This window comes from Centrocercus urophasianus, unplaced genomic scaffold (genome assembly GCF_019232065.1).
Source record: "Centrocercus urophasianus isolate 14NV4802_14NV808 unplaced genomic scaffold, USGS_Curo_1.0 seq_18, whole genome shotgun sequence".
NCBI classification, from domain to species: Eukaryota; Metazoa; Chordata; class Aves; order Galliformes; family Phasianidae; genus Centrocercus; species Centrocercus urophasianus.
This window is the reverse complement of record NW_024884733.1, coordinates 5,263,533-5,291,297: the sequence shown is the minus strand read 5'-3', so window position 1 is coordinate 5,291,297 and position 27,765 is coordinate 5,263,533. Positions and strand designations below refer to the sequence as shown.

General features: G+C 52.9%; 1 protein-coding gene across 1 annotated transcript; it reads left to right on the top strand.

The window, feature by feature from the left end:
* The first annotated feature begins 2,664 nt into the window (after window positions 1–2,664).
* LMX1A (LIM homeobox transcription factor 1 alpha) lies at window positions 2,665–26,226 on the top strand. Its single transcript, XM_042819429.1, has 8 exons — window positions 2,665–2,740; window positions 3,245–3,431; window positions 21,333–21,565; window positions 23,825–23,994; window positions 24,100–24,177; window positions 24,256–24,325; window positions 24,437–24,604; window positions 25,090–26,226. The coding sequence occupies exons 1-8, from the start codon at window positions 2,665–2,667 to the stop codon at window positions 25,248–25,250; spliced, it is 1,143 nt and encodes a 380-aa protein (XP_042675363.1). The 3' UTR covers window positions 25,251–26,226.
* Window positions 26,227–27,765: the final 1,539 nt, after the last annotated feature.

The following is a 27,765-nucleotide window of genomic DNA, read 5'->3' as shown; positions in this document are numbered from 1 at the left end:
TCCAATCACTGTTCCCTTGCAGTCTCTGATTAAACTCTGATTTTTTTTTCCTTTTCCAAAGTGAGCCATGCTCTGGTGATGGCAGATGCAAGGCAAAGTATTGCATTCTCTTTCCCGTTGCACATCACATCTCATGAGTTTTCAGAGTTAGCAGCATCCCCCTGCACCATGGGTGAGCTTCGTTTTAGTGCACGTGCCAAACTTTTCAAAGCATTGATTAATTCTCATCTGCTCACTCTGTAGTGCTCCATGGAGGAGGAGTTAAAAAAAATAGTGGGTTGAGCCACTCACGGTGATGACACATGGAAAGAAAAACAAACCATGCATCAATTCCATTACTTTGTCTAAACTGGGTTTGTTTCTCACCCAGTAATAAAGACAGAAGGTTTTCCTGCCCTGTCTGCTTGGGTTCTGATGCAGCTTCATCATTTGCTGCAGAAATTCAGCAAAACTGGGAAACAGCACTTCTGCCTTGAGAATAAAGGTAAATAGAGCTCAAGCCATAAAGGTCTGAGCTGGTTTGCATTCAGTTCAGCTCTGGGTTCTGTACTGAATGTGGAGAGCCAAGGTCTCATCCTGCAGACCCCAGGTGACTTCAGCCACCCACCCCCTGGCCCTAATGGGATGCAGGGATCTGGCTGCAGTACTCCATCTGCTATGGGGACATTGCTGGAGGTGAGGGTGTGGGTGGGAGGAGAATTGCCAGGTGATGCTTTGAATGCTGTCAGTGGGGGGGGGGGGGGGAAGAGGTGGAGCATTTATCTTTTATGTTTTACTGCTCCACCTGGTTACCACTCTTTGCATGAGGTATGAGGAGCTGCTTTCACTGACCCCAGAGCAGCACCATTCGTGTCCCTTGGAATAAGGGTAGTTTGCAACTTGGGATGGTTACGCTTTGGCTTTCTGCTCCCTGAAGGGAGAGGGAGGGGGAACGAAGCCAGTTTTGCTGTGTCCACACACGTCTCTGCCTCTGTGCTGGGTTTTTGTCCTGGAAGGGGGGAAATGGATCACAGGTGGAGCTGTGCAAACCATAGTGAGACCCTGCAGCAGACCTCTGGTGATACGTGCTGGGCACATTGCTGATCCTGTACGGACTGAGCCAGCAGCTGTGCACAGGAGCTGCATGGTATAGCAGCACCAAGTGCTCTCCTCACTTGGAGACGGGGAAGGGTAAAGCTGTAGGGTGACAATATTTGGAGGGCATCTTCTTTCCTTTTTTTCTGTCATGGAAGGACAGGAGGCTGAACCCTGTCGGGTGGCTGCACAGGTTGAGGAGTGGCACCTGGAGCCTGGTGGCATACGGGTAATTGTAGAGTTGGTGGGAGCTCTTCTGAGACCTTCTGGAGAGACACAGGTGAATGTGTCAGAGCTTAACACTGCTCTGCCGCTGCTCAGCTCACAGCTGCTTCGTGCTGACCTGCGTGTGGTACCAGTGCCTTTGTGCCAGGGTGTGTTGGGGTGCACTGGTTCTGTCCCAGTACCCCAGGGGATGCTGGCAAGGTACTGAGCCACACATGCTCACCTGTGGCCTCTCCTTGTCTCCAGCTCCCCGAGGATATGACTTTGTTACCCACATCATGAGGACCTTCTGGTGACGAGGATGCACCACTGCTAAGCTCACCAGTGGCCATAGGAGTTGCGGATCCCCTAAAACCCTCACAAACTCATAACAGCTCCGCAGCTTCCCCTGGGTGGCGACCAGGACAGGCTCAGCGATGGGACAGCGCCGTGGCAGCGGGAAGGCTCTGAATTTCGGCTTCCCGTCCCTGGTGGGATCTCACCTCCCGGGGGGTTCCCCTTCCCGAACCCGGAGTTCTGTCGATGCGGTGCCCATTCCTCCGCCCATGGGATTCCCCTCTCCCTCCCTTTTGCCGTTCGTTCTCCTTAAGCGCTGCCCCGGCTTCTTCCCCAAACCCTCATCTCGAGCTTCTCCGCCAACGAGGAGCAGATTTCAGCTTCTTTCACTACCGGGAGAGCTGCACCGCCCTCCACTCTATTATTATTACCACTATTTTTCTTTTTTGTCTTTTCTTCTTTCGGGGTTTGCTTTCTTCGAAAGCTCACACGTAGCCGGGGAGGGGCCGGGGCCGTCCGTTCGTGCCCCCTGCAGCCGGGCAGCGCTCCGGCCCCTCGAGGCGTGGCGGGGCCGCTGCTGCGGGCGGGCGGGCAGGAGAGCGGGGAGGAAACTTCTTTCGAGTGGGGTGGAGAGGGGAGGGTAGGGGGTGGGGGTCGGGCAGGGAGGTATCAGCTCCGGGAAATGTGTCTTGGCAGCAGTCGGACGGGCGCTTCCCCGCAGGTCGCCGCGTTTCTCTCCGCAGCCGCCCGGGGCTCGGCGGCTCCCCCCGGTTCGCAGCCCCAAACCTCGGGGAGCGCGGGGCCGCCGGGGACCGCGGCTGAGCAACCCCGGGGCGGTGGCTGAAGGCGTGGGGCTGCCCCCCTCTCCATCCCCGAGGCCTCCCCACCGGAGCCGCCCAAGGTAAGCGGCCGAACCCCCGACGGCAGCTTTGAGCATTCAGAACCCCAAGCCCCTGCGATGGTGGGGAGAACGCGGGAAGAGGGTTCGGGGAAGCGACGTGCCCCCGGGCTACCGTAGCTGAGCGCCGCGTGTCCGGGCTGTGTCTGCAGGCGGGCGGTGCGGCCCCTCGCCCGGCCCGGCTCCTCACCATGCTGGACGGCTTGAAGATGGAGGAGACTTTGCAGAGCGCCCTGGACCCCGCTGCCCCCTTCTCCTCTCTGCTGGGTAAGTCGGGGAGACCTAGAGGCTGGAAGCACGGTGGGAGGACCCCGGTAGAGTGGAGTCCGTGGGGCTGCTCCGTTCCCGGTTCGCCCCGGCCCGGCGCCGCTGCCCTCGGCCGCGAAGAGCCCCCGGCGACCGCTTCGTTCCGCGGTTCCACGAAACCGTGTGTCCCCCGCTCCAATCGAAACGAAGGCTTTCCTTTCATCCCTTTTCTTTATGTTTTTTTCGTCGTTTTCACCCCGCTGCCAAACAACCGCCATCTCTCCGAGCCGCGGCTCCACCGCCGCCTTTCCAAACGGAACGAAATCGGGGCCGATCCCCCTCCCTCGGAGCTCCCCTAAAGCACGGGCCCATCCCCGCAGCCGGGAGCAGCGCCTCGCACTCTCCTCTCCCCCCCGCGGCCCACCCGAGACCCCCAGCCCCTTTCCGACCCGCGGGGACGCGGCGGCGGCGACTCCTTCGGTCCGTTCCCGTCCGCCCGGCGCTGCCACCAGCCCCATCCCGCAGGCAGAGCCGCGACGCCCCGCTCCGTGTGCGAAGGGTGCCAGCGGGTCATCGCCGACCGCTTCCTCCTGCGCCTCAACGACAGCCTGTGGCACGAGCGCTGCGTGCAGTGCACGTCGTGCAAGGAGCCCCTGCACACCACCTGCTTCTACCGAGACAAGAAGCTCTACTGCAAGCTGGACTATGAGAAGTGAGTGTCGTCCCCTTGTCACCTTCCCTTTGCCCCCACTCTGTTCCCACCCGCAAAGCGCTCGGTGGCCCCGTGCTCCCATCCCCTCTCACCGCGTCCCAAAGGCGTTGGCATCGCTGTGATGTGGTTTTGGTTCTCTCTCAACGCACAGCAGCACCCACCTCCCTGGGGGGGTTCTTCCCTTTTTTAGAGTTGTTTCGTTGCCTTTGGGAATTTAGAAACCTTTTGTCGGGAGTTGGTGAGAGCAAAGCCGTGGAGCAAAAAGCACTGAAAAAGGGGGAAAAAAAAAATCCCCTCTTTCTTCATGTTATTTTCCTCTGAGCATCCGGAGGAGGAATGTTACAATCTCTCCAACCCCCGTTCCTCGCTGGGCTGTTTCCCCAGTGCCCTCCAGGCAAGGTGACACGTTGGCCCCCTCCACGCGGATGGGGATGCCGAGACACAGGGCAGGCACGGGGTCCTGCTGGGCTCAGTGCTTGCTGCTGTGTGCCTGAGCCTTCCCCTGCACCAAAGCAAGAAATCGGATATAGGTGTCCAAAGCTTCTCCTTTGGAAAATGTGGGGCTTGGGGGGGGAGGGGGGGCTCTATGTGTATGAGGAATGAGGATGGGAATTTTTTTATATATATGTATTCAATTTTTTTTATTATGTATATGTGTGTATATATATTATATATATAAAGAAAGCCAGTGGGAATAGGGAGAAAGTTGCAGAGATTCCTTCTCCTGCAGCTGCTTTCTATTCCGCATTCTGCTCCTGCTATCACCGCTGCTCCATGATATTCTGCTGGGGGCCCCACCGGAGCCCCCCACATCTGTACCATGGGGTCAGGGGCTCCTTGCCCTGCAGAATTCAGCGTTGGGCCGCATGTCCCTCTGTACCCTCTTGGTTCTCCTGGCTGGCTTTGGGGCTGCTGGATGTGCCTCTGGGCTGGCTGCTGGTTGTTTCCTGAGGCAGCTGTACGCGGGCCGGGCTCCTCACTATGGCAGTAGCACACATTGGAGTGCTGAGATTTTACTCCCAGAGGAGAAAAACTTCTCTGGCTCAACGCTGGGACCAGCCCTGCTTGGTGCCTGCCTCACTTTTCCTCGGTCCTGTATTGCAGGGCTGATTTAATTGCTATGGATACAAGGAAAATTGAAAGCAGAATTTGTGCGCACGGCCTTGTTTTCAAGTGTTTACGGAAGAGTGGAAGAATGAGCTGCCGTGGGGTGAAAAGGAGAGCGCTGCGTTTTAGGCAAAAATTTTGCAGAGATTGGGTGTGCTGCTTGCTTGGCTGTAGAAATTCAGCTATCGGTTCTCCTGGGTTTCCAATGCAATTTACTACACATTTTCTTCTCTAACTGTTCCTCTGTTTGGAGCACGTAGAGGGAAATGGGGTGAAATATTGCTGCAAAAAAAAAAAAAAACAACAACAAAACAAACTCTTCCAGCTTACAGCATGCATATGTTTTGCTGCCGCGCGTCCCCATGCTGGGGGCTGCAACCCAAAATCCTCCTCCTGTATCTCTCAGCCACGAAAGAAATTCCCTTTCACTGTGCCTCTCACGCAGCAGAGCACCCGGTGCCATAGGGTTGGATGAGAATGAGTGGAAAAAGGAAGCAGTCATAACTATTTCTGCGCTCGGGTGTTGTTGTGCTTGCTCTGGGTGTTTCCCGGCTGTGTTGCGGCTGCTCCTGCCTAGGCGAGATGGGGACATGAAGGACACGGGGCAGAGCCCCATGGAGCACTGTGGCCTTGTTATATTCTGTATATATAATATATTTTTTGCTCAAACTGCCTGTTCTCTTCTGGCTGGGCTCTCCCCTTTGCCGGAGCGTCAATGGCGATGGTGTTGGAAGAACTGCTGGGGCTGATGAAGTGGGAACAGCAGCAGCACTTGATGCCCCATGCAGGCTAGGAATTAGTGTGGCCTCAGTCATGCTGCAAGGATCCTCCTTGGGGTATGCTGAGGTTTGTTGTTTTTTCGTTGAAAGAAGGATTGGTGGCTGTTGAGATGCTTTGCTGAAGAGCAGTGGGTGCAGTATTTTTTGACACTGGGATGTTTTATCAGAGAGCCACATATGCGGTATTTTTTGTCATTGGGATGTTCTACTGAATAGCAGTAGGTGCGGTATTGCACGACATTGGGGCATTGTACCAAAATAATAGGTGTGATGTTTTCCTCACTCCATTCGTTCCAAGGCTGTGGAGGGTTAATGGCCAAGCATGGGACTGCTGAGCTATGTGTTCAGTTATAAATACACCCGTGGAAAGTGTTGCAGGGCGGTTTTAAGCAAGAGGCTGATTTGCTGGACGCTCGAAATTGATGAATCATTTATTAAACCAGATGTTTTGCATTTCTTAATCTTTCGTGAAGAGGTCAAGAACCTGCAGAGAGATGGATTAAAGACTGGGGATGCTGGGCTGGGTCTCGGTATCTCCTTGGGGCATTTCTCAAGGAGCTGGAGTGGCCTTGGGGGAAGATGGGGGCCGGTGCCCCCCATGCTATACAGTCCATGCAGAGCCGTCACGCGGGAGATTTCTTGACCTACACGCTTAGGGCAATGCAAATTTGGGACAGAGGACATTTGTTACGGAACATCTCGAATGCCGGCGCTTGGCCAAATCTGATCTATCTGAGGATGATGAGGTTCGGGCTTCACCCTGGGGGTGACGCCATGGGGACAGCCCCACTGCAGGGTGATGCAGGAGGTGAGGGTGGGCTCTGGAAGCCCCCGTGCCCATGAGCAGCAGCGGCCATGCCGAGGGGCGCAGCTGGGGAGCGCGGCGACGGCGTGCCGGCTTGGCACATCCCCAGCCGCGGCGGGCGGGAGCAGATGGCCAGCACGGCTCGGAGCAGGCTGGCATGCGGGTCCCCGCCGCCGCAGCACTGCACACCCCGGCCGGGGCAGGCAGTTGTGTGATGCCGGGGCCGTCTGCGCACTGCGTGATGGCTCTGTGCTGCTGCCAGCATCTGCGGAGAGGTGCGAGTCCCAGCTCCTCTACTCCTGGGGTCCTGTGGGTGTCTCCATGCATGGAAGCGTGATGGTAAAGAAAATCCCCTCCTGGCCTTGTGTGCAAAAGAAAATGCCTGCAAGTTGAACTTGTAAATTTTGGGTTGGAAAAAAAACGGTACCTTTGTTTGGGAGGGGTTCTTTGGGGGGCACAGCCTCTGGGAGGGCCCTTCCTCAGCTGCAGGAGATGTCAGAGGGGATGAGGTCCTAACATGGGGTCCTGCCTGCACTCCCTCCAGTCTCTCTTCTGACCCTCCCCATCCTTCCTCACCACTTTCTGTTCCCACTTACCCTTTCTCCTGCTGCAAACCCCACTTTGAATTCAGCCATGGCCCATAACGAGGGTGTCTTTGGTGCCTTATCCTTGCCCATAGTTAGGTTTGTGCCTTATGATTAACATCGTGTCTAACAATCCCCAAAAGGAGCAACAGTCTCATGTGACAAAGCTCCTCACCACCCTTCCTGCTGTGCTGGAGACCATCAGCACGCAGCGATGGAATCTATGTAGGGTGTCCGTAGATGATAGGATTGCTTCCAATCTTTGTGAATTTGGGGTCTGAATTGAGTGTTCTCTACTTGTGGTGAGTGCCAAAGGGATGTGTTCCGGACACCCTTAATGCTGAGGATGCTTGAGGAAAAGGAGGCTGGAGGGATGTGGAAGTAAGAGGTGTCCGAGGCACTTTTAGGTGAATTTATCTAAGAAAGATTCAAATAGCATTGCAGCGATTTGAGCACCTTCCTTGGGCATGGCTTTCCAGACTTTCTCTGGGTTTGCCTGGTTTTTGTATTGTGCATGCTGACAGGTTTTCCACCTTCACAGAAAGTTGACCAAAGGCAGTGTTGCAGGGACTGTAACTTCTGAGAGAAGTGAACTATGAGGATGGCCAGAACCTGTGAAAACCCCCTAAAAGGGCAGTGCCATCCTTGCAGAGCCAGCGCCACTCCTGCCCCACTGCATCCATCCTCCGCTGCACCATCTCCGCTCCCTTCCCCTCTCCTTCCCTCGTGGGCTCCATTTCCGAGCACCACTCCCGGGGAGAGCTTTCTGTCCTTGACAGCGGAACAAATGCTTTTTCACGCGGCCATCGTTCCTCTGCCCATTGTCCTCTTCCCGGCCTCCGCCTCTGCCGCCACCGTGGAAAATCCCTGCAGGGAACACCGCCTCCCGGCCCCAAACCCCTCCGGGCACGGCTGCCAGACCCTGTGTGTGCTGAGAGCCCCTGGCTCTGGAGCAGCTGAGCAGGAAGAGGGAGGCTGGATTGCTGTCTTTGCTATTGAAAGCTCAGGGAAGCGTTTGGATGAAAGATTTGGAAAGAGGAGATAGTTTGACAACAGTGCTCAGACACAGCAATTTTTTATTAGAGAGAGGCAGGGTTTTTCCCTCTAGATGCCCCCATCCTGAATACATAGGGGTGTTCTGATTGCTGACATTTCTGCTCAGCACTTGTTGGCCCCGTTAAAAATATTTAATCCTGCAAAAGAATGTGTGAAGTAGAGATAGTCTCTGCAGACTTGGCCAAAGCCATGGGTGGAAGCCTTCATGGCTGGGCACTGGTGGTCTCCAGTGTGATAGGATGGCTCTGACTCACTCATGGACAACTGGGTTGGCAATGGTGAGATGCAGTGCTTAATTATGTATATCTGCCGGGCAGAGCACTGGAGTGCTGTCGAGCATCGTCCTCTTAAACAGTGCTGTGGGTGTGGGAGCTTGTTTAGGAAAGCCATTAAGTGTTTGAATCTTCTTGATGCCTGCTCAGGTGAATGTTGCTCCTTCCTTCTGCATCCATAATTACAAAAGAGTGAGCCCCAGTGGGCTGGCTTAAAAATTTAATGATGCTTAAAGTCTTCCAGATCGGAGCCTGAGCTTGCTTCGGCTTTGGCTTGAGGTGAAACAGAAGGGAGGAGAGGTTTCCTGCATGCAATGCCTTGAGGATATGCAAAACTATGAAGATGAGAGGATTGGGTATGGAGATGGGTTGGGAGAAAGTGATGGGACAGGAGATCCAGGATGAGTGAAGGACCCTTATGGTGTCCTCTTAGGTCTGTGTGAATGAAGAGAGAGCTCTGAGGTGATTTTTAGGCTCTTCAAGCAAGTGGGGAGGAACCATCTGTACTGTGAGTGTGATGCAGCTGGGGATGCGGCTGCTTTCACGAGGCCACTTTTCCATGGCCACCAAAGGACCCCATGGCACACTGGTGCCATGGTGAGTTGGTGCCACCCATCCCATAGGAAGTCACATGACAAGGCTAGAATGAACCTGGAGAGCTCAAATCCACCCGGCTCTGCCGGGATGGCCCACCCCTTCCTGCAGAGAAAGCACAATTTTGCTGCCAATAACGTCTCTTTTTACTATTTCCAACGGCACAATAACAATCCCAGCAACTCCCTGAACCCTTGGCTTTTCAACTCAACCTGCCCCCACCCCGTGCTGATTTATTTCGCCTGTTTCAGGCGATCCTGCCTCCAAACACCAGCCCTGGTCCTTCCCTCCCCATCCCGGCGCCGGCGGAGCCTCGCGCGTCACGTCCAGCTCCATCCATCGGGGAAAGCGTTGTGGGTGAAAGGTGCTAACGAAACGAGAGCTGAGCCCACGCCTTCCCCTGCAGCCTCCTGGAAAAAGGCAGCAAAAGGCAACCGCCAGCACATCCTGCCGGAGCTGCGTGGCTTTTTCTTTTCCATGAGGATTAGTGGTTCAAGAGCGGGGATTTTCAAACTGACAAGCCCTTGGCAGAGAAATAATTATGGACTCTTTTAATGCTTTGTGTTTCTTAAGTAGTTCTAAATGACTTTATCCCTCGAGGCATTTTTTTTATTTTATTTTTAATAAATTCACAAAAAGGGGAAGGAAGGTGGGGGGTGGGAAGGAGGGGGAGTGGAAGGAGGGGGGGGGAAACATGTATTTCTTCAACGTCCTTAAAAGTATGTGAGATGTTTGTGGAGTTGCTGGAGTCACAGCACTATGGTTTTTGCGTGCCTCTGTTTAACTGCAGCCAATCCACCGGAGTTTCTTGGACGGCGATGCTTCAGAAACCGGAGATGGAGGGAGATAGATGTGGTCATTTCTTGGCCATCCCAGGAATGTGGGTTTCTGCCTTGGCCGTGGGTTCCTGGGGGCTCTCACCCCGCTCCTTTCTGCAGGAGACGATTTCTGGATCCCACAGAGTTGCTTTTCCACGTTGTTTGCTCATGTTGAGCTGTGTACAAGTGGTGCAGAGGGTGCAGGATGTGAGCCTAACAATGGCCAGGCTCTGCTGTGCCTTTATGGAAGCAAGGGAGCCTATGATGGAAGAGAGAGGGTGGCATTTGGGGTCATTAGATGCACTCAGTTTGAGGGGCAGCGATGCCCATGTCCTGCAGATGGGACAGGTGACTCTCTGTGCTGCCTGTCCTGAATCTCCTGACCCCAGCTACAATTCCTCAGGTTGGAAAAGCTTTTTTTTTTTCTTTTTTTTTTCTTTTTTTTTTCCCCCTCATCTTTCCCCAACCAGACGCTGTGAATCCCACTAAAACTTCTGACTGGGGCAGGGATTACGTGCTCAGGTTTCAGCCCTTGTCTGTGAGCGGTGTAAACTTTCGGCCGGCACTCGAGTGACATTTTGTGGGAGATAGGAAAGTATTAAGTGTTGGGCCCTGCAGATAAAAATAGCTGAACACACTTTCTGGCTTCTCGTGGCTGCTCTGGCCTGGACCCATTACTTCCACGCTTCCCACCTGCTCTTTTCTTTGCGTCATGTGCTGGGACACCCATGACATGACCCAGCTGTGTCCCCTTCAGGTGTCCCCACCTGACTCCCACCAGCATCACAGGGGATGTGGCTGGAGCAGTGCTGCCAAATCCCCACCAACAGCTTCTCTTGGGTTTGTGGGGCTGGAAGGTAATCCCTTGCTCACCTTGCTTGCTGGGAGCCTGCCCCAAATGAATGCGGCACCCCCTGAAACCCGTAGCTTAGAGCAGGTGCCCCAGATCACCTGTTCTCCCAACCCTGATGTAGGAGCACTGCCCATCATGGGAATCTTTGGCTGTGCACATGTCCTGTCTGTTTTCCCTGTTGCTGTGTTTCGGAGCCGATGTTTTCATCCTGAGGTTAGGGCCAGAGCTGGCTCAGGGCCCCACAGCAGTGTGGGCAGATCTGACTTTTTGTGCTCCAGAACCTGGGGCTGGGGCCAGCCAGAAGGGACAAGGAGAAAGAAGAGGAAGGGCAGGGTCTAGCTTGCTCTTTCCTGGGACCAGCTCTGTGATAGAGGTGCTCTTCAGGCCTCTCTAAAAATGCCAGCCTGGCTCTGGAGGCCGTCAGGTGTAGTGGGAAGGGAGGCTTCCAGCTTCAAGCATCTCTTATGGTTTGGGAAACTCCAAGAAGTTGGCCTCTGAGGATCAGCTCTTTCCATGTCGTTCCTTGAGGGGTGCCTCCATTCCAGATTGTTGCTCTTGCAATATCTGCTGCCATGCTGTGCACCTCGAGAATCATAGAATGGTTGGGTTGTAAGGGACCTCAAATCTCCCCAGCTTCATCCCCTGCCATGAGCAAGGACGTCCTCTGACAGGTCAGGCTGCCCGTGGCCTCACCAACCTGGCCTTGGGCACCTCCAGGGACAGGACATCCATGTGGACCTCCTTTCTTGCAGCCCATTAGCTGTAGGCTTATTTAAAAGACCATTCTCAAACAAACGATGGCATATAAGAGCAGCATTGATGGGAACCTCTTGTCATGTGTGCTGCCAGCCCACCAGCCACAAGGACCGAATCGGTCATCTGGAGCCCAACCAGTGTGATGGCACTTGGCTGCTTGCACTGGTGGGCGATTCCTGAGCCCCTGCCAGGAATTCCTCCAGTGGGATTGGGAATGCTCTCGGGTGTTAAATTCGTCTGACAGCATGTCCTCTCTGAGCAGAGCCCGCCGTGCATTGGGACCTGTCATATGATGCCAACCATCTCAGCCCTGTGCTTCAAGGTCAGCAGGGAGCTTGGGTACTGGGGCTCCTCCTGGCCCCTTTTTGGGAGCCTGAAAACCAGGGCTGTTTCACGCTGTTGGGTACCTGCTCTATGCTGATCCCGTGTATGTGCATCACATGTGGCACACAGAAAACATTCCCCGACTTCAGGACTTTCCCAAAAGCTGGAGAAATCATGCTGGACGGCCTTCTCTGGGAAGAGGCAGTCCCTCTTGTAACAAAACTGGTTGTACAAAGCCATTGTGAGGGGCCCTTTGGATGGCTTGTTAAATAAGAATTAGCGGGGGTTTATAATATTGATGGACAATTGGCCCTCACAAATTCTCTTGTTACAAGAACATTTCATTTATAATTTGAATCCAGGTTGGGATGTGCTGAGAGATGCTCGAGCTGTGCATGAGGGTTAATGCGGTGCTCACTCCTGCCAGAAAATAATAGAAGCCAGGGACTGGAGCAGGAAGGATTAGGGAGAGGATGTGCATGGGTCGGGCTGCAGCTGCTGGGAGTCTTGTGCAGAGGGTATGGCTGGAAATCATTGCTTGCTGATGGCTGAGGGGGGGGCTGATGTGGGAAGGGAGCATGGCTCCTAGAAGCAGGGGGCTCAGCATCCAGAGGGTGGTTTTGGTGGGGAGGCTGTGTTGGTCAGAAAGGAGAAAGCTCTGTTGGAAAGGTTCTACTGCCTCTGCTTTCCTTGTGCTGCCGTTTTTTTGTTGTAAGAAGGGAGTGATGGACTCCAGGGGTGAGGATTCGGGAGTGAGCCAATCAAGCTGGGCTCCAGTAGTAGGAATTTGGGGGGTTAACTGAGAATGCTGGGATCCAGGGATGGGGACTTTTGAGGTGAGGAGATGATGCTGGGCTTTGGGGGGTGAGTAGAGGATGATGATCTCCAGGGATGGTGTTTTTGGTGTGAGCCAACCAAATTGGATTCCAGGGATGGGAGTTTTGGGGGTGAACAGAGAATGTTGGGCTCCAGTAATGGGTTTTTATGGTGAGCTAACCAAGCTGAGCTTCAGGGGAGGGGTATTTCAGCTTCCTGCAGGATGCCTGGTGAGTATGCAGGGAGCTTGACTTCACCGTAGCCTTATCTTTGTTGTCCAATTGTTCTTAAAATCTCCAGGTGCCACAATAAGGAGTTTTAATAAAGTCCTCCCCTGCCTGTCAGTGGGAGCATTTCTGGCTTCAGGCTGATCTGGAAGGTGCTCAGATCATGTCAATGTTATCTGTGCTGTTTCCCAAAACACCCCCCTCAAACTGGCTCAGGAGTCCCATCTCTCAGGGTTACAGGTGTGTAAGAACCCCAAGAAGAAGCCCCATCCACAACCTCCTCCTTGAGGATTACGGCAGCATCTGAACTCCCCAAAGTGAGGCAAGGCTTTATGGCCCTCGCCCAAGAGAAGCATGTTGCTTTTGTGGCAACTATTAATTGCTTCCTGAATTTAAAAAGCACAAACAAACACACTTGCCAGGGGATGAGTTACCCGGCGCGTAAATGCTCTGCCATTAATGCACTGCTGACCCTGACGATGATGCGAGCACCAGAAGGGCTTTCAAAGAATTTACCAGAAACCATTTCAGAGGAGGTTGTGTTGTAAATCCTTAAGTGACGGGATGGAGGGAATTAGGTGAGATAATAGTTTGCAGAAACTGGGCGCGATTCCCCGTTGAGGACCTCGAGGCTATTAGAAGCATGGCGAGGTTAGGCTCTGTCCCAGCAACCAAGGAGGGGTTTTACAACCTGGAAAACGAGATTAGTGGGGTGGCTGCTGGGCTGGATTCACACAGCGCTACAAGGAAGGCTGGAGGGGAGAGAAGAGGGGTGCTGTTATATCTGAAGCACATCGGGATGCTGCCTACAGCCTCCCTCATTTGAAAGGGGCACTATGGGGAGGGGGAAAAGTGCTTCACCTGTGGCAGAAAGTATTTCCCAAATCCAATATCTATGCAATGAGAAGTGCTGCACTGGGAATTGCACATCCTTTGATGGGGGAAGAACGCAGCCTCTTGTCTGCCTAGAGCCCTAATAACGGCCTTTCTGCCTGCTTGAGGAACTGAGGCTTGAAAAAGCAAGTCCAGCTGGTGATTGGGTGCCCCGGGAGGGTGCAGCATCAGCCCATTCAGTGACATGGGGGTCCCCTTGCTTTGCCCAGCCCAGGAGGTGTCAGGTTGTAAGGTGTTCAGCAGGTTGTACAATAATTAGTAGGTTTCAGAGTTAACGCTCTGTGAGAGGGAGCAGGAAGGATTGCCCAGGAGGTGACAGTGGCAGGCTCCATAGCCTGGGGGGCTCCATGGTGCTTTGATTCAGACTGTTAGTTCTCAGGTATTTATTTGCCAAGCTCTTGGGAAGGCTCTGACTTTGCATGAGAGCACCTGCATCTCCCCACACCATGCTGGGCTGGGAAATGGGGAGAGCATTTTAACCAAGTGAAATCCCCACCCTGCAGACGGGAAGAGTCCTCATGACCCACAGCCCCAGTGAAGCCAATGGCAAGTTTTAGGGTCTCAGGACTTCATAAACTGGATGTATCCAATATTTTCTATATCTCACTCCATAGAGGAGGATGCACAATCCTCTCTGCTTGCTGTCCACGGGCAGGGAGGAGGAGAGCATCCCGCCCCGGCCATTTCTGGACGAGTAGGTCATCTGGGCGTGGGAGGGGGACGGTGTCCAAGGCAGCCTGGAGAGGCTGAGCTCTGGGTGTACGAGCGATTTGGGGGAAAGTGAGAACGGATTTCTTATGAGAGAGGAATGTGAGTTTCCTCCTTCACATATGTCTCCCGTTCTTCCAGTTTGCAACAAAAGTCATCCCATTGCCCAAGACCTGGCAGCGAGGACAGCCCAGGAACAGCCCACAAATCACTGCAGAGTATCTCCCTCCTCCCTTTCTGCCTCTAGCTACTCGTGCATCAGGAACCTCTTCTAATCCCCATTTGGGTGATAGAACTCCTGCCCTTTCCTGATGCAGGGCTGCTGTGTGGCCAAGAGCCTCCCGAATTTGTGTGCACTCTAGCACCAGTCCTAGTTCCAGTGAGAGGAATTGACTTGTCCTTAGATCCTCCAGAGGCCTGGGGTGCTGTGACATCAGTGCTATGGTGAGGCACAGATGTATTTTAGGGACAAGGTAGTATTTAGTCAGCTTGGGTGCTCAGCTTATGGAAGCGCACTCGGCATTGCTTATCCTTTGTCTTTCTGTGATCTCTCTCCAGGGCCCCCTTCCCATCTTCTCCAGTTTATTATCTCCTGCTAATGTTATTAACATGCTAATTAAGTCCCTTGTTGCGATAACCGATGAAGATGTCAGATAAAGGCTGATTCTAGACCCAATCCCTCACATTGCCCTTTTTCTCTACATTATTTTCCCATTGCTGACATTGTTTTATATGTTTGCTTCACAAAGGGATGCTCTCCTCTTTCCTCCTCCAGTAAAGGCTCTCCCAGATGTGGTTCACAAAGCCTGCAGGGGCAGGTCTGCAACACTGGTGTCACCAAGAGGGGTTTTCTGGTTGACCCCAAGGGCAGAACAGTCGCAGGAGGATTCAGTGACGTCCAGGAGCAGCATTTGCCATCACGCGCTCAGCAGCTCGGTCACCTCCCCACGCACATGGCTATAAATAGGGGGGCAAAGAGATGGTGAAACTCGGGGCACCCATGTCTGGGGGTACCACTGAGGTACAGGGGTTGCAGCGTGATGTGGGACAGTACGATGCAGGCAGGGGGGTAGAATGTGGCTCTTGACCGATTGCGAGTGGATCAGGGTCAGGAGGTTGACTGCATGCCAAAGAAACCCGAAGGGATAAAATACAGACTCTGCACTGGCTCTTAGCAAACAGCACGTGGGCTGAAATCTGCTGGATAAATTTATGCCCTGTGAATTGTTCACCCAGCTGCAGTGAAGGGATGGCCGGACCCAAAGCAAACCAATCACCATATGTGGTGAGCATGCTGCTGGGGCTGACCTTCTGTGGGCTGAGGGACAAGGGCCAGGGGTGACATCGCAGGGATGTCACCGGGAAGAAGGGATGCGCTCGATGTGAAGGGGGGGATGTGGCTCTTGCTGCCCTACATGGATGCAGTGCTAGGTACCAGACGTGTGCCCTCTGTCTTCCCCCTCCTCCCCATACCTTTGCCTGCGACTGTGACTTTTGGCACGGGAGGGACATATTTAGCAGTGTGCTTCCAATGCATACGGCCACCCTGTCACCTCCGCCCGTGCTGAGTAATGGGATCTGTGGTGGCCTACCCCATGCCTGCCCCAGGCAAGTGCTGTATTCAGTCTTTCAGTGAAAGAAATGTGGATTCTGCTGCTCTGCTATGGGTAGGTGGCTTTGGGGGTTGATGGATTCAATCTACCTTGCTACGTCTGTTCGTGTTGTCAGTGGCATCTGTTGGTTGTACTCATTAGGTTTCAGAGTGAACAGGGAGAACCCCAGCAGTGAGTCAATGCCTGCAAAGCTTTGCCTTGCCGCAGTGCTGTGTGTTGTCCTTTCGGCTGATGTCTTCCTTGGGGCCCTCAAAGCCCCTCATGAGCTTCCACAACACTGTTTTGGGGCCAGGAGAGCCTCCTGGTGTGGGGCCGACAGTGCTGAGCTGCCTCTGCTAATTGGTACAACTAATATTTGTTTTGCAAACGCGATTGAGGGGGAAGAGGGATTGTGAGAGCCAGAAATCCAATTGACCTGTAAAAAACAGATACGGTGTAAAGGGAATCCTTCCCCTGCCAAGCAAATATTTAGAAAGGAGAAGCAATAAAATGAATAAGCAACAAAGTAATATCCTGCCTCGCCGGGGGCTGCAGGGAAGGGCTGTGATAACCCCATGTGAGCAGGAGGCAGGAACCCGTCTCCTGGAGAACGCGTGTTTGCTTTTCCAGTCCAGTGTAATTATTTTATTCTATTATATAAATATATACAAGTATACATTATAGAGATAATAATTATCTGTATATGTGATTAAATATTGTATGGTGTATCATGTGCAAGTAAAGGAAGGGAGCTGAGGTCGTGAGGAAGCGTCGTATGAGCTTCAGTGCTGAGCACTTGTAGGATCCCTGAGCATTGTCCCTTTGATGGACACTGACTCTTACACTTGTATCAGGGCCTGAGGCTGCTTCACACTTGCAGATAGCAACTAGAGTATGAGCGTTGAAGGATCAGCACTGCACTTTTCTGGTTACTGATAACTGCGGGGCTGCACTCCTGCGGATGCTCTGAGCTGTTGGATGCGAAGGGTTTTTTACTCTTGGGAGCATGCATGGGAGAGGGCTGCAACATGAGATGAGCTCGAGTTGGGGGGAAAAGACAGCTTAAATGTAATGTTGTTTTGGAAGAATATTTCCATTAATTCAGAGCTCATGCAAAACCCCGTTCCAACAGTAGCTACCCTGAGGCTGAGCCCATAGAGATGCAGGATGCAGCCTGGAGAGATGCAGTTTGCCATGCTGGTCCCTAGCAGCTGGCTTCTATTTCAGGCTGCACTGTCTCTGTTTAGATTTCATCCAGCCCAGTGGTTTTTACAGCCACTGGAGCACCGGGAAGCACCCTGCAGCACCGCAGGATATTGGCTACTCTGTGCTCATGCCTACAACCCGCATGAGTTGGAAGTGCCTTTTTTTTTTTTCCTTCTCTATTTTATTAATCTTCCTTTTGAAATTCTGCAGGGAAATTCACTGCTCATTTATTTATTTGTTTGTTTGTTTGTTTTCATTTTTCAACCTGAGGAAGGGGGTGGAAATCGCTCTTCTTCTCCCCCAGCAACCCAGCGCGCCTCCAGCACCCCACAGGGCAGGAAAACGAGCACACTGTGGGGTCATCCAGCATTCCTGCTTTCTGGAAAGCAAGGGGAAAAAAAAAAAGAAAGAAAGAAAGAAAAAAGGATTTTAAGAGAATCACATTTTAATCTGCCAAAAAATGAATGGCATCAACAACATTTCCCTCTCTACCGATGCACTGCCCAGAGCCACATTGGGCTGCTGGTGGCCGCGGTGCATCGTCCTGCTGGTGGTGGCTTTGCTGTTCCATCGTTTGCCTCCCCATTAATCTCGGTGCAAACAAAGGCTCTGAAAAGCTCCTGGGGGTCCGTTGAAATCAGCTCTTTCTAATAATGGCTGTCGACCTCTCCGTGGAAGCGCCGCTCCCCTAGGAAAGGACGCAGAGCGGCGGCCGCGCGCTGAAATATGGTGGGGTGTAATTAATTCTGACCTCTGGCTCCCGTGCGCTCCTCTCGATATTAAATTGGAGCAGTGATATTGTGGGGTTTCAATTATCCCTCTTTTCTTGGGGGCATGGTGGGGTGGGAGCGGCTCAGATGCACTCCACTCCCCATGTTCTTCCTGAATGGAGGTGCTCAGTGGTGCTGCATGGGGCTGTTACCCTTCCCAGTGGTGCAGGATATTATAGATGGGAGTCCCCAAAATTCAGTGCTTTATGGCTTGCTTGCCATAGAGCTTGCTTTCTGCCTGTGCTTTTGGCTGGGTGTGGAGCTGGGAAGCGGTTTGCACTACAGGGCAGGAACTGGGATGTAGGTTTGGTGAAATGCTTCTTGGGGTCCCCATACCCAGCAGTAAGAGGGGATTACTGGAAAGCACAGTTGCTTCATCCCCCCACTGCTCTGGGATGTATCCAGCCAGTGGGACAGAGCCGGGTTGGGGGGAGGAGAAGGGAAATTCAACAACAACAACAAAAAAAGGGAAACAGCACTTGCTGCAAAGCGAGCGAATTCCCCAATAAACCCGAATCTGCTGAGAATACATTTTACAAACATGCAGCTAAGTTGGCTGCTTTTGTTTGGGCGTTTGTTAAGCATTAACTAAAGAATGCCATGGTCCAGCCTGCTCGGTGTGAAATCTAATTCTCCCCCTTTCTGGAGCCATGGCATGGAGTGCTCAATTTTTTTCTCTCTGTAGGACTGCAGCCTTCTGGTACTGCGGCCAAAAACCACTCATATTTTAGCAAGCTTAGCCCAGGCGCCGTTGCCAGGCAGTAAAGGGAACACTTGTCCGCCTCGGGGGGAGGAGGGGGCAGCAGGGAGACAGAGGGGTCAGGGGACAGCCCGGGGCATGGGCTGGGGGAGCACTGGCGCCCCACTTTGGGGACCTATAGGGACAGGGCAACCTGGAATGAGCCACATCCCAAACCCAGTGCTGGGTGCTGGGGTTGACAGTGATCGGTGTTTCTCCACAGCCCCACTCCCACTGTCCCCTGTCCTGTGAGTGAGGAGGTGGCTGGGTGCCAGGACATCTCAATTCGGTGGCACTGAGCCCCTCTCCCCGTGCCTCTCGCTGTCCCCATGCGTCTGTCCTCTTGGGGGTGAATGTGCCATCACACCCCCTGGAAGAAGCCATGCCCCATGGCTTTCCCTGCCCTAAGGATGGCCCCTGTGGCTGGGGCTGACCAGAGAAGGGAACACGGATGCTGCAAAGAGCATCCCAGGGGGGTGTGAACCCACCCGGCAGAGCTGCACCGAAACCAACCTCAGTGGTGTTTGGGATTTGTCCGTCAGTGTTGAATATCACTGTTCTCAACCCGGAGGGGCTCCCGTTTGTATGCGGCGCATGCAGGCAGCTGGAGACAGACAGCAGCCGGGAAGCGCCCGTCAATCACAGCCCCTTTCAAAGCATCACCTCCACATAAAGGAGTACAGAGGGGGCAGCGGGTGCTGCGATGGCCCCATGGGAAAGTGTGGGTCAGGGATGTGGGATGTAGGGTGTATGTTGTGGGATGTGTGATGTGGGATGCAGGACATAGGATGTGCTGCCGTTATGATAGCTTCGGGCTTTGGCCATGTGCAGAAGCTGGCAGCTTTCAGTGATTCTGTGAGGATGGGGAATGCAGAATTGATAAATACTCTCTTCCAGGGTTTTGCTGAGGCTTTCGATGGGTCTCTGAGCACCTGGTGGAGCTGTAGGTGACCCTGTCCAGTGCAGGGAGGTTGAACCAGATGGCCTTTAAGGGTCCCTTTCAGCTCAAACCATTCTGTGATTCTTTCATGAAGATCTGCTTGCACTGTCTTAGCAGCTTATCAGAGGTTTATCACTGAGAGCACAGCAATCCCAACAGGTAAGGCTTGCACTCCATTTAAACAGGATGAGGATGCATTACCCTGTGGGTACAAATTGCCTCCCTTTGACATAAGAGAGACGTAATGACAGACGGAATGAGCGCAGCGCTGACACTGGGCTGCCTTCCTCATGGCTGGAACAGCTGAAAAGCACAACAGGTACCTTCAGGGACTCTGTGCCCTATCCCTTGAGCCCTCAGCACTCAAGGAGGGTGGGAGTCCTCCCTCCAGCTGTGTGCACATCTGGCAGCTGGGGGCAGTCCCCTCCCGGTGCTTGTCCCGGCGGGCATTGCTGGTCACTGAGGCGGGCACAGATGCCACCAGCTGCTGCCTGCTCATCCCCTCAGGCTTGCACAGCTGAGAGATACTGAGCCACTGTTGGGTGAGGAAATGAAAGGAAGACATTTCCCCCCCCCCAGTTTTTGATGGGTTTATCCTGTACATCTGTTTCTCTCCTCTAAGCAGCAGGGCTGACTCAGCACTTTGCATTCCTGAGGTGGTTTTTTTTTGTAAGTGCACCCACAAAATAAGGGCTAAAACTGTGGCTCTTGGGCAGGCAGCTCCATTCCTAGAGATCACGCAGGGATGAGGGAGACGGGCAGAGGAACAAGCACGCAGTGCTGCTGGAAGTGTTTAATCAGAGCTCGGTGACCTTTTGTATTAAAAACCAGTAATTCCAGCAGTGAACTGGGGGCCTGAACAGCTGAGGCGAAGCAGTGGTGTTCCCATGCAGGTCCTGCCTGGGGACACATCCAGGGCACCAGGGACGCACGTAGATAACCTCAGATGTGTGCTGACTTCAGCCTTCTCTTTCTGGGTCAGAGTCATCAAAACAGAGAATACTGATGTCCTGTTCCCACAGATATTTAAGACAAGGCTGGGTAAGGAGTGAGGTTTTTTTTTTAATTTTTTTTTATGGTATCCAAGCCAAAAGCATAGATGACTGGGGTAGTGGGGAGGTTCTATTTTGATACCTCCAAATTTTGCACTGAGCTCTCAGCCCAGGTTTGCCTCCACGCTCGGTTTCCCCAGCTGTAAATCAGTGATTGTGCTGCTGAGCTTCTTGATCAGGGCACTAAAAGTCAAGGACAAGCTCTGCTTAAAGCTATAGGTTATTGCTCTCATTGTTATTATTACGGACTGTACAATTAAGAATGCTGCAACCATTGTCACATCACTGCCAAAGAACAATCTGAGCTTCTTTTCCATTTGGTCAACAAGTCAACAAGACCATAATGAACAGCAGAGGTGTGGCACCATGAGGGCCATGGTCAGTGGGCACGGTGAGAGTGGGTTGATGTTTGGACTGGCAGATCTTACGGTCTTTTCCATTCCATGATTCTATGATTCTAAGTCTTCAGTTCAGCCCTAACCTCACTGCCCTGGTGAAGTTTGGGGCACCTCAGTGCACTCTGTAGCCAAGATGGGGCCATGGCAGTGCCCTGCTGCCAGCCTGGGCCATCAGTTACGGTTGTACTGGAAGATCTTGGTGGTCTTTTCAACCTTAATGAGTCTGTGATTCTATGGGGTTTTGGAGGGGTCTCCATGGCAGCCTCCAGTTGGATGAAGCTGGATGGGTAGGTTGGCTTCCTAACCAGTAAGTGATGTGTCCTTCATCCCATGGTGGGAATTGTGCTGTTAGGGGTTTGGTGTTGATTTATTTGACATCCGAGCATTGGGGTCTTCATCTTTCATGGTTCAGCCATAGCTGAACAAAATCCACCAACATTGACCCAAACCAGCATCCCCCATACAAGGTCAATGCGTGACATCACACCGTCACGTGTGTCCTTTTGGCACATCCACAGACGAGGTGACAAAATCACTCTGTACTGATGCCCACCAACCCCACCGCAGCTCCCTGGGGTGCCATCCCATGGGGTTTCACCTTGCTCCCACAGGTTGTTCGCAGTGAAGTGCGCCGGGTGCTTGGAGAGCATCGCGCCCAGCGAGCTGGTGATGCGTGCCCAGCAGAGCGTCTACCACCTGCACTGCTTCTGCTGCTGCGTCTGCGAGAGGCGCCTGCAGAAGGGCGACGAGTTTGTGCTGAAGGAAGGGCAGCTGCTCTGTAAGGGCGACTACGAGAAGGAGCGTGAGCTGCTGAGTTTGGTGAGCCCGGCTCTGTCAGATTCTGGTAAGGGGACATCTGGTCAGCATTGCCCCGATCTGCTGTTCCTGCCCTGGGGTCACTGGGGGAAGAATTCTGTTGTAGAGCTGAGGTGGGATGCTGCAGAAATAAGGCAGGGGGTGGAACCCCTGGGGCAGCACCAGTGGTGGGATATCGAGATCAACATTTAGACCTGAATATGCAGTTGATGCAACTCATGTCTGCGTGATTCCCAGGATGACAAATGTAGGGAGAAACCCAGCAAAATTGGAAATGAGCTGTGAGCAGAAAGCACTGGGTTAATGTTTCCCTAATAAAGGCATTGGTGCTTCCCAAACTATGGAAAAAGAAGGTCGCTGTAGGGAAATCTGCTTTGTGGAGGGAAGGATTTACCTTTGCATGGACGGGACAGGGGTATGAATGAAGCAAGACAACAGCTCTTTAATATCAAACTCACACAACCTCCCCCTCCGCCCCAAAACAACAACAACAACAAAAAACAAAACAAAAAAAATCTCTCCCCAGATAGCAGTGATGGTAACAAAAAGTGAAGGAGAACAGCAAGGGTGGACCACAGTGCTGGAACCCTGGGAAAGTGTGCTGGGGATGTCCTAGTGGCTGCGGCACAGGGAGTTCTGCTCTATGGGGGATGCAAACGCCTTTAGTTAAAATAGGAACTGAGGAAAAAATGTCAGGCAGGAAAAGAACAGAATCAGCTGCTGATCCCACAACAATTTGAGTTTGTTCCGACTGGGGGAAAAGGGCACTTTGGGAAAGGTTGGGGAGCTTTTCTCCCCCGTGGCTCATCAGCCCATGGCCGGCCCCGCTCCCAGCTGCTGGCCAAGATGAGGGCTTTGCGTTGCAGAAATTCCCCAGGAGCACACTACTTTCAGTAGAAAAGTCCCAGCGGAGTCATGCAGAGGGACAGCATGGGGCCCACCAGTGCCACGCACCCCCTTCGATGGTGGGAGCCCATTCTGAACCCTCAGCACCTTCAGATCCCTCATCCAGGGTTGCAGCTGGGTGTCCCCGCAGGGCTGTCTGCTCCTCCAACCCCCCCATTCTCTGCACAGTAAAGGCCACTTTATGAGAAAGTGCAGATAAAAAGCAAGCCATATGTTGCCTGTAATCTCCCCAACCCTCACTTCAATTACTGCCTCCTCCGAGCCCACCACAGCCGAGCCTAAGCAAACAAGCCCCTCTGAAAGAGGACCCCGGTTTCCAATTAAAAGCGTCCTAACTGTTCTCCTCTTCCTAAATCCTCCCAGGCGAGGAATGTCCCGGCCCTGCTGCGGCCACACTGGCCCCCCCGTGCCGGCAAGTCGGGCTGGGGGCATGCACAATGTCCCCCACCCTGGCCCCTTCCCAGGTGACGTCAGGGGCAGCCCCAGACAGTCATTAATTTCCCCCCTCGTTGGGGAAAGGCTTGAAAGGGAGAGTTAATTAAAAGTAATACCCAGCCAAATCCGGCTCCACTTCTCCTTTGACACATGGAGGGATTTGGGGAGCAGGTGCTGGGGGAATGGAAAGGGGGGTAGTGATCGGAGTGGGTTTTTCCCCTTCCCAGAGCACGGCAGTGTGGGCCTGAGCATTGTGTGCTGAGCTCATCCCCTTTGAGACTAGGGATACTGGGGCAGGCACCCCTTGCGGCGGTGCAAAGGCATCTCAGTGTCTCCATCAGTGCAGGTCTCAAATCCAGGCATTTGTTAAACTTCTTCCCCTCCACCAAAAGTAAACTCAATGGTGAAACTCACATCCAGATCCCAAAAAGCCACTTAAACACCTACTGGGAGTTGACTGATCGGTGTGGCCATGGGCACAGCATCCCTCTTCCTGGGAACCATTGCTCCGGTGCCTTTGGGCACTACCAGTGCTGTGTTGCATGTGGAAGGTGTCCCAAGATGATAAGCACAGGAGACATCCCACAAAGCAGGAGTGAGTGGGGATCATCCTCACACTGCATCCTCCTGCTATGGGCATCAGATTTGCATATGTCCCTGCATCCTAGAGACACCACAGTGCCACAGTGGGACATGGGCCAGGCAACTCCTTGCAGCCTGCTGAGCGTTGCATGGTTTCTAACAAGCAACTCAGTTTTGTTAGCAATTAACAAATAATGAGCTTGCTGGAAAAGGCTGCAAGTGATTTACAGTTCACGAGGGGGAAGGATGTGTGTTGGCCAACCTGCGTTGCACCTTGGTGGGTGAAGATGAGGACAGCACAGCCATCCAGCCCCATAGAGGGACCTGAATCCTGGTCCCTTTTGTTGTTTGTACCCATCCCCAGGTAAAAGTGACGATGAAGACAGTGTTTGCAAAATGGGCCCAGCCTCAACAAAGGGAGCAGAGGAGGGGAAGGACCACAAGCGACCCAAGCGCCCACGCACCATCCTGACCACGCAACAGCGCAGGGCCTTCAAGGCATCCTTTGAGGTCTCCTCCAAGCCCTGCAGGAAGGTATGGGGACTCTGGGGGTGGCCTGGGGGCTGGGCAATAGCTTTGCCCCCTCCTGAATCCCCCATATCTTATGTGAGTCCCACTGAGATGTTGTTCCTCCTCCAGGTGCGGGAGACACTGGCAGCCGAGACAGGGCTGAGCGTACGTGTGGTGCAGGTCTGGTTCCAGAACCAGAGAGCAAAGGTGGGTTCAGGGGCCCCCTCCTGCCCTTCCCCGCAGCTGTGTCATGACCCTCTGCTCTTTCCCCTTCTTTTCACCCAGATGAAGAAACTGGCCAGGAGGCAGCAGCAGCAACAGCAGGACCAGCAGAACACACAGAGATTGAGCTCAGGTACCCAACCCTCCCCATTTCCCACCCCAAAAGGCCCTCTCCGGGCCTTCCAAGCCTTTCCACCAAAAAACCATAACCCCACCATGCCAACAACTCGCTCCTGTCTTGCAGCCCAGCCAAACAGCAGTGGCCCTGGGGGGCTGGAGGGGCTTATGAACCCCTACACCGCTCTGCAACCCCCACAGCAGCTCCTGGGCATGGAGCAGGTCTATAGCTCCGACCCCTTCCGGCAAGGGCTCACCCCCCCGCAGATGCCTGGAGACCACATGCACCCCTATGGTAAGGCTGTAGGGAGAGGGGGAGCAGGCCACAAATCCCCTGGATTTGCACTCTTGTTTGTCCTCACAATGTCAAAGGGTGGGCTGCATGATAGGGGTGTAGCAAGTTATGGGAAGGCAGCAATCTCTGCTGCCGTAAAACCCCCGCAGTGCAAAACTGGTGGCCAGCAGCTGGACTCAAAGCCAAGGGGAGCAGAAAGAAGGCAGCTCTGGTAGGAAGGTTATGAGTGCCATCTCCCCCATGATGGTGCCGCCTCCATCCTAATAGTTCCACCATCTCTCTGCTGATGCCATCTCAGCATCTCTGACGGTGCCAGCACCTCTCTGATGATGTTAATGCATATGGGTTTAGCACCCTGGCATGGCACAGCACCCCCAGAACATCTCAGCAGGCTTTTGCTGTCCCAGTAGGAGCCGGCTGCAGACATTGGGATCTGCAGCAGTATGCAGCATCCCTTCAGCACTGCTCCCTCCTTTCTCCCCAAGGTGCTGAGCCCCTCTTCCATGATATGGACAGCGACGATACCTCACTGAGCAACCTGGGTGACTGCTTCCTTGCCACGGCAGATGCGGGGCCACTGCAGACACGGGCAGGGAACCCCATCGACCACCTGTATTCCATGCAGAGCTCTTACTTCACCTCCTGAGCATGGCAGAGCTCTGCAACGGCACATTGTCCCATGACATTTTGTAGCTCGGGATGCCCAGGGACCCAACAAATTTTGGGTTGCATAGTTTCACGTTTCTCTTAGGATCCTAGGGTTAGGGGCAGGTTGGGCAGCTGGCGGGTTGGATTCAGGTTGCCGTGCAGATGTAGAAGCCTGGAGACGTCTCCCCAGGATGTGGGGCTGGGTGTACGTGTGTGGCACGCGTGTGTGCAGAGCCGTGCGGCTGTGTGCGGGGATGTCCCGCCAGATTGTATCCACAAAGTTTATTCCTAAGTCTATCAGAAATTTACTGTACAGTGAAAGTAACTTTATTTTCAGCGTGAACCATATTTAAGGAAATACTCAATGCACTTAAGTTATAAGATGAAATAATTTACTTTTTATAAACGTTATGTTTAGGTTGCAAAAGCCCAGCGGCAGGGAAGGAACACCTGTTTGTTTCAGGAGGTAGGTCTGGGTTTTGGGGTTGGTTCTTTTCGGTACTCTCAGGTTACCCCACTTGTTTTGAGGTGAATTCTGCAGCAGATTCCTCACCAGAAGGGTGGTGGGGACAGCAAGGTGATGGCATCCTGTCCCTGCCACTCAGTGTGGCTGGTGCTTGGTGCTGGAGCTGGAGACATCCCCACCTCTCTCCTCCAGCACAGACCCATCCCATACCCAGAGGTGGGTGATGGGGTGGTGTGGAGTGATGTCCTGGCTCCGGGAGGCACCAGCCCATGCTGCCAGGAGGAAGGAGCCTTGCATCTCCCACCCTATGCACAGGTCCATCTCTGCAAGTTCTCCAGGTCGAGCTTTCAGCCGACCATCGCCTCATCCCCGTCTCGTTTTCATGCGTTGTGTCCCTTTGTGCTGCTGTTCCCAAACAATATAAAGACATGCAATGAATAGCTGCGAGGCTCAGAACACTGGTTGATTGGCACAGCTTGATTTGACACTGAATGTAGCAGGGTCTGGAGGTGGCTGACCCGGCAGGAGATGCTGACACTGTCAGGAATCACGTAGCAAGGTGAAATTAAAAGTCAACAAAAAAAATCAACAGACATGTCTGGTCTCTTCTTGTGTGGGGTGTCCTGTTGACTCGGAAGGGAAGTGTTTGGATAATCTCCTGAGTCAGCAAGGTGTTGGGTATTGCTTCTTCTCTTTGGGTATTAAATATACGGGGAGGGTCAGGTTGGAAATCAAGAAAACATTCTTCACCAAAGGGTGGTGGGGACAGGCTCCCCAGGGCAGTGGTCATGACACAGAGCTGCCAGAGTTCAGTGAGTATTTGGACAACATTCTCTGTCACATGGTCTGAGTTTTGGGTGGTCCTGTGTGGAGCCAACAGTGGGACTCCACGATCCTTACAGGTTCCTTCCAATGTGGGATATTCTATGGTTCTATGATCAAATATTGTCTGTCCTGGGGCTGTACTGAGCCTTGAGCGTCTCCGCAGTCAAGGAATGGAGGTGAGTGGCTCTAGAAGTGACACATCTTTCATCAGTGCCCACAACCCAAGGGGATGAGGACTGCTCCATCCATCTGGCACAGGAAAATAGCTGGAATTTTCTGGTATGAACAGGATGGGGAATTACTGCTTGGGATTTCTCTGCCACTTGGCTTAGTGGTCTTGGAGAAATGCTGGCTGGTGCTAGGGGGGCGGAGGGGATCTGGGCAAGGTGATATTCACAGTGGGATGAAAGTGAAGATGTGCTCTGCTTGTGGGAAGAAGGCTTTAGGAAGGACGGAGGATGTGTGGTGTGGAGGAAATGCCATGAAGCGAGCATGAGCCTGATTTTAGGATCCAGGTGTACATAATATCTGGGTTAACACCACCCAGGCTTGATTTTCCCACTCATGATTATTAAAATTGCCTTAAAAATTGCCTCGCTTGGGTGTTTCTTAAAACATTGCATTTTAAGTTTTTTAAGAAAAAAAAAATATTTAAAGATGAAAGGTTTGCCTTCCCCACCCACAGCTATCTCCTATTTGAAAAACGTTAATCTACATCAGGCTGCCTTTCTGTCAGCCCAACTATCAATTTATACTTATGAAATTACTTCCCCCAAAATAACCCCCCCATAAAATCACACAGACAGCTTGCCTACTTCTTTCAAAATCTTGCAAAAATGTAGTGGCAATATAATAGGAGTATCTCAAAGCATGTGCATATACATGAGTATTATTATTAAATATGTAGTGTGCATATATATTTTTGGGAAGGATCAGTGTTGTGGAAAGGGGTAGAATGTCATCTGGCAGAGTTCATGGTCTTAAACCTACCCTTCTCCTGCCAATTGGTTTGTTCTTGACGCAGTTCATCATGTAAGGGTGCAATCCAGCAGTGCACACATCCTCCTGTCCACCCAGATGTGATGCTCTGGTGTGCTTTATTTTGGAATGCGGACTGCTCCTGCCAAGGAAAACCATCTGGACTTTATCTTCTGAGGAGACTTAGTTACAGTATGGCAGATGACTTCTTGTCAAGGCTGCTGGGGTGTTGGTGGGCAGTGGG

Coding starts and splice junctions, on each gene's coding strand:
- LMX1A (XM_042819429.1), top strand. CDS start 2,665: ATGCTGGACGGCTTGAAGATGGAGGAGACTTTGCAGAGCGCCCTGGAC. Junction 23,995..24,099: donor CCTCCAAGCCCTGCAGGAAG/GTATGGGGACTC, acceptor TTCCTCCTCCAG/GTGCGGGAGACACTGGCAGC. Junction 24,326..24,436: donor CACACAGAGATTGAGCTCAG/GTACCCAACCCT, acceptor CCTGTCTTGCAG/CCCAGCCAAACAGCAGTGGC.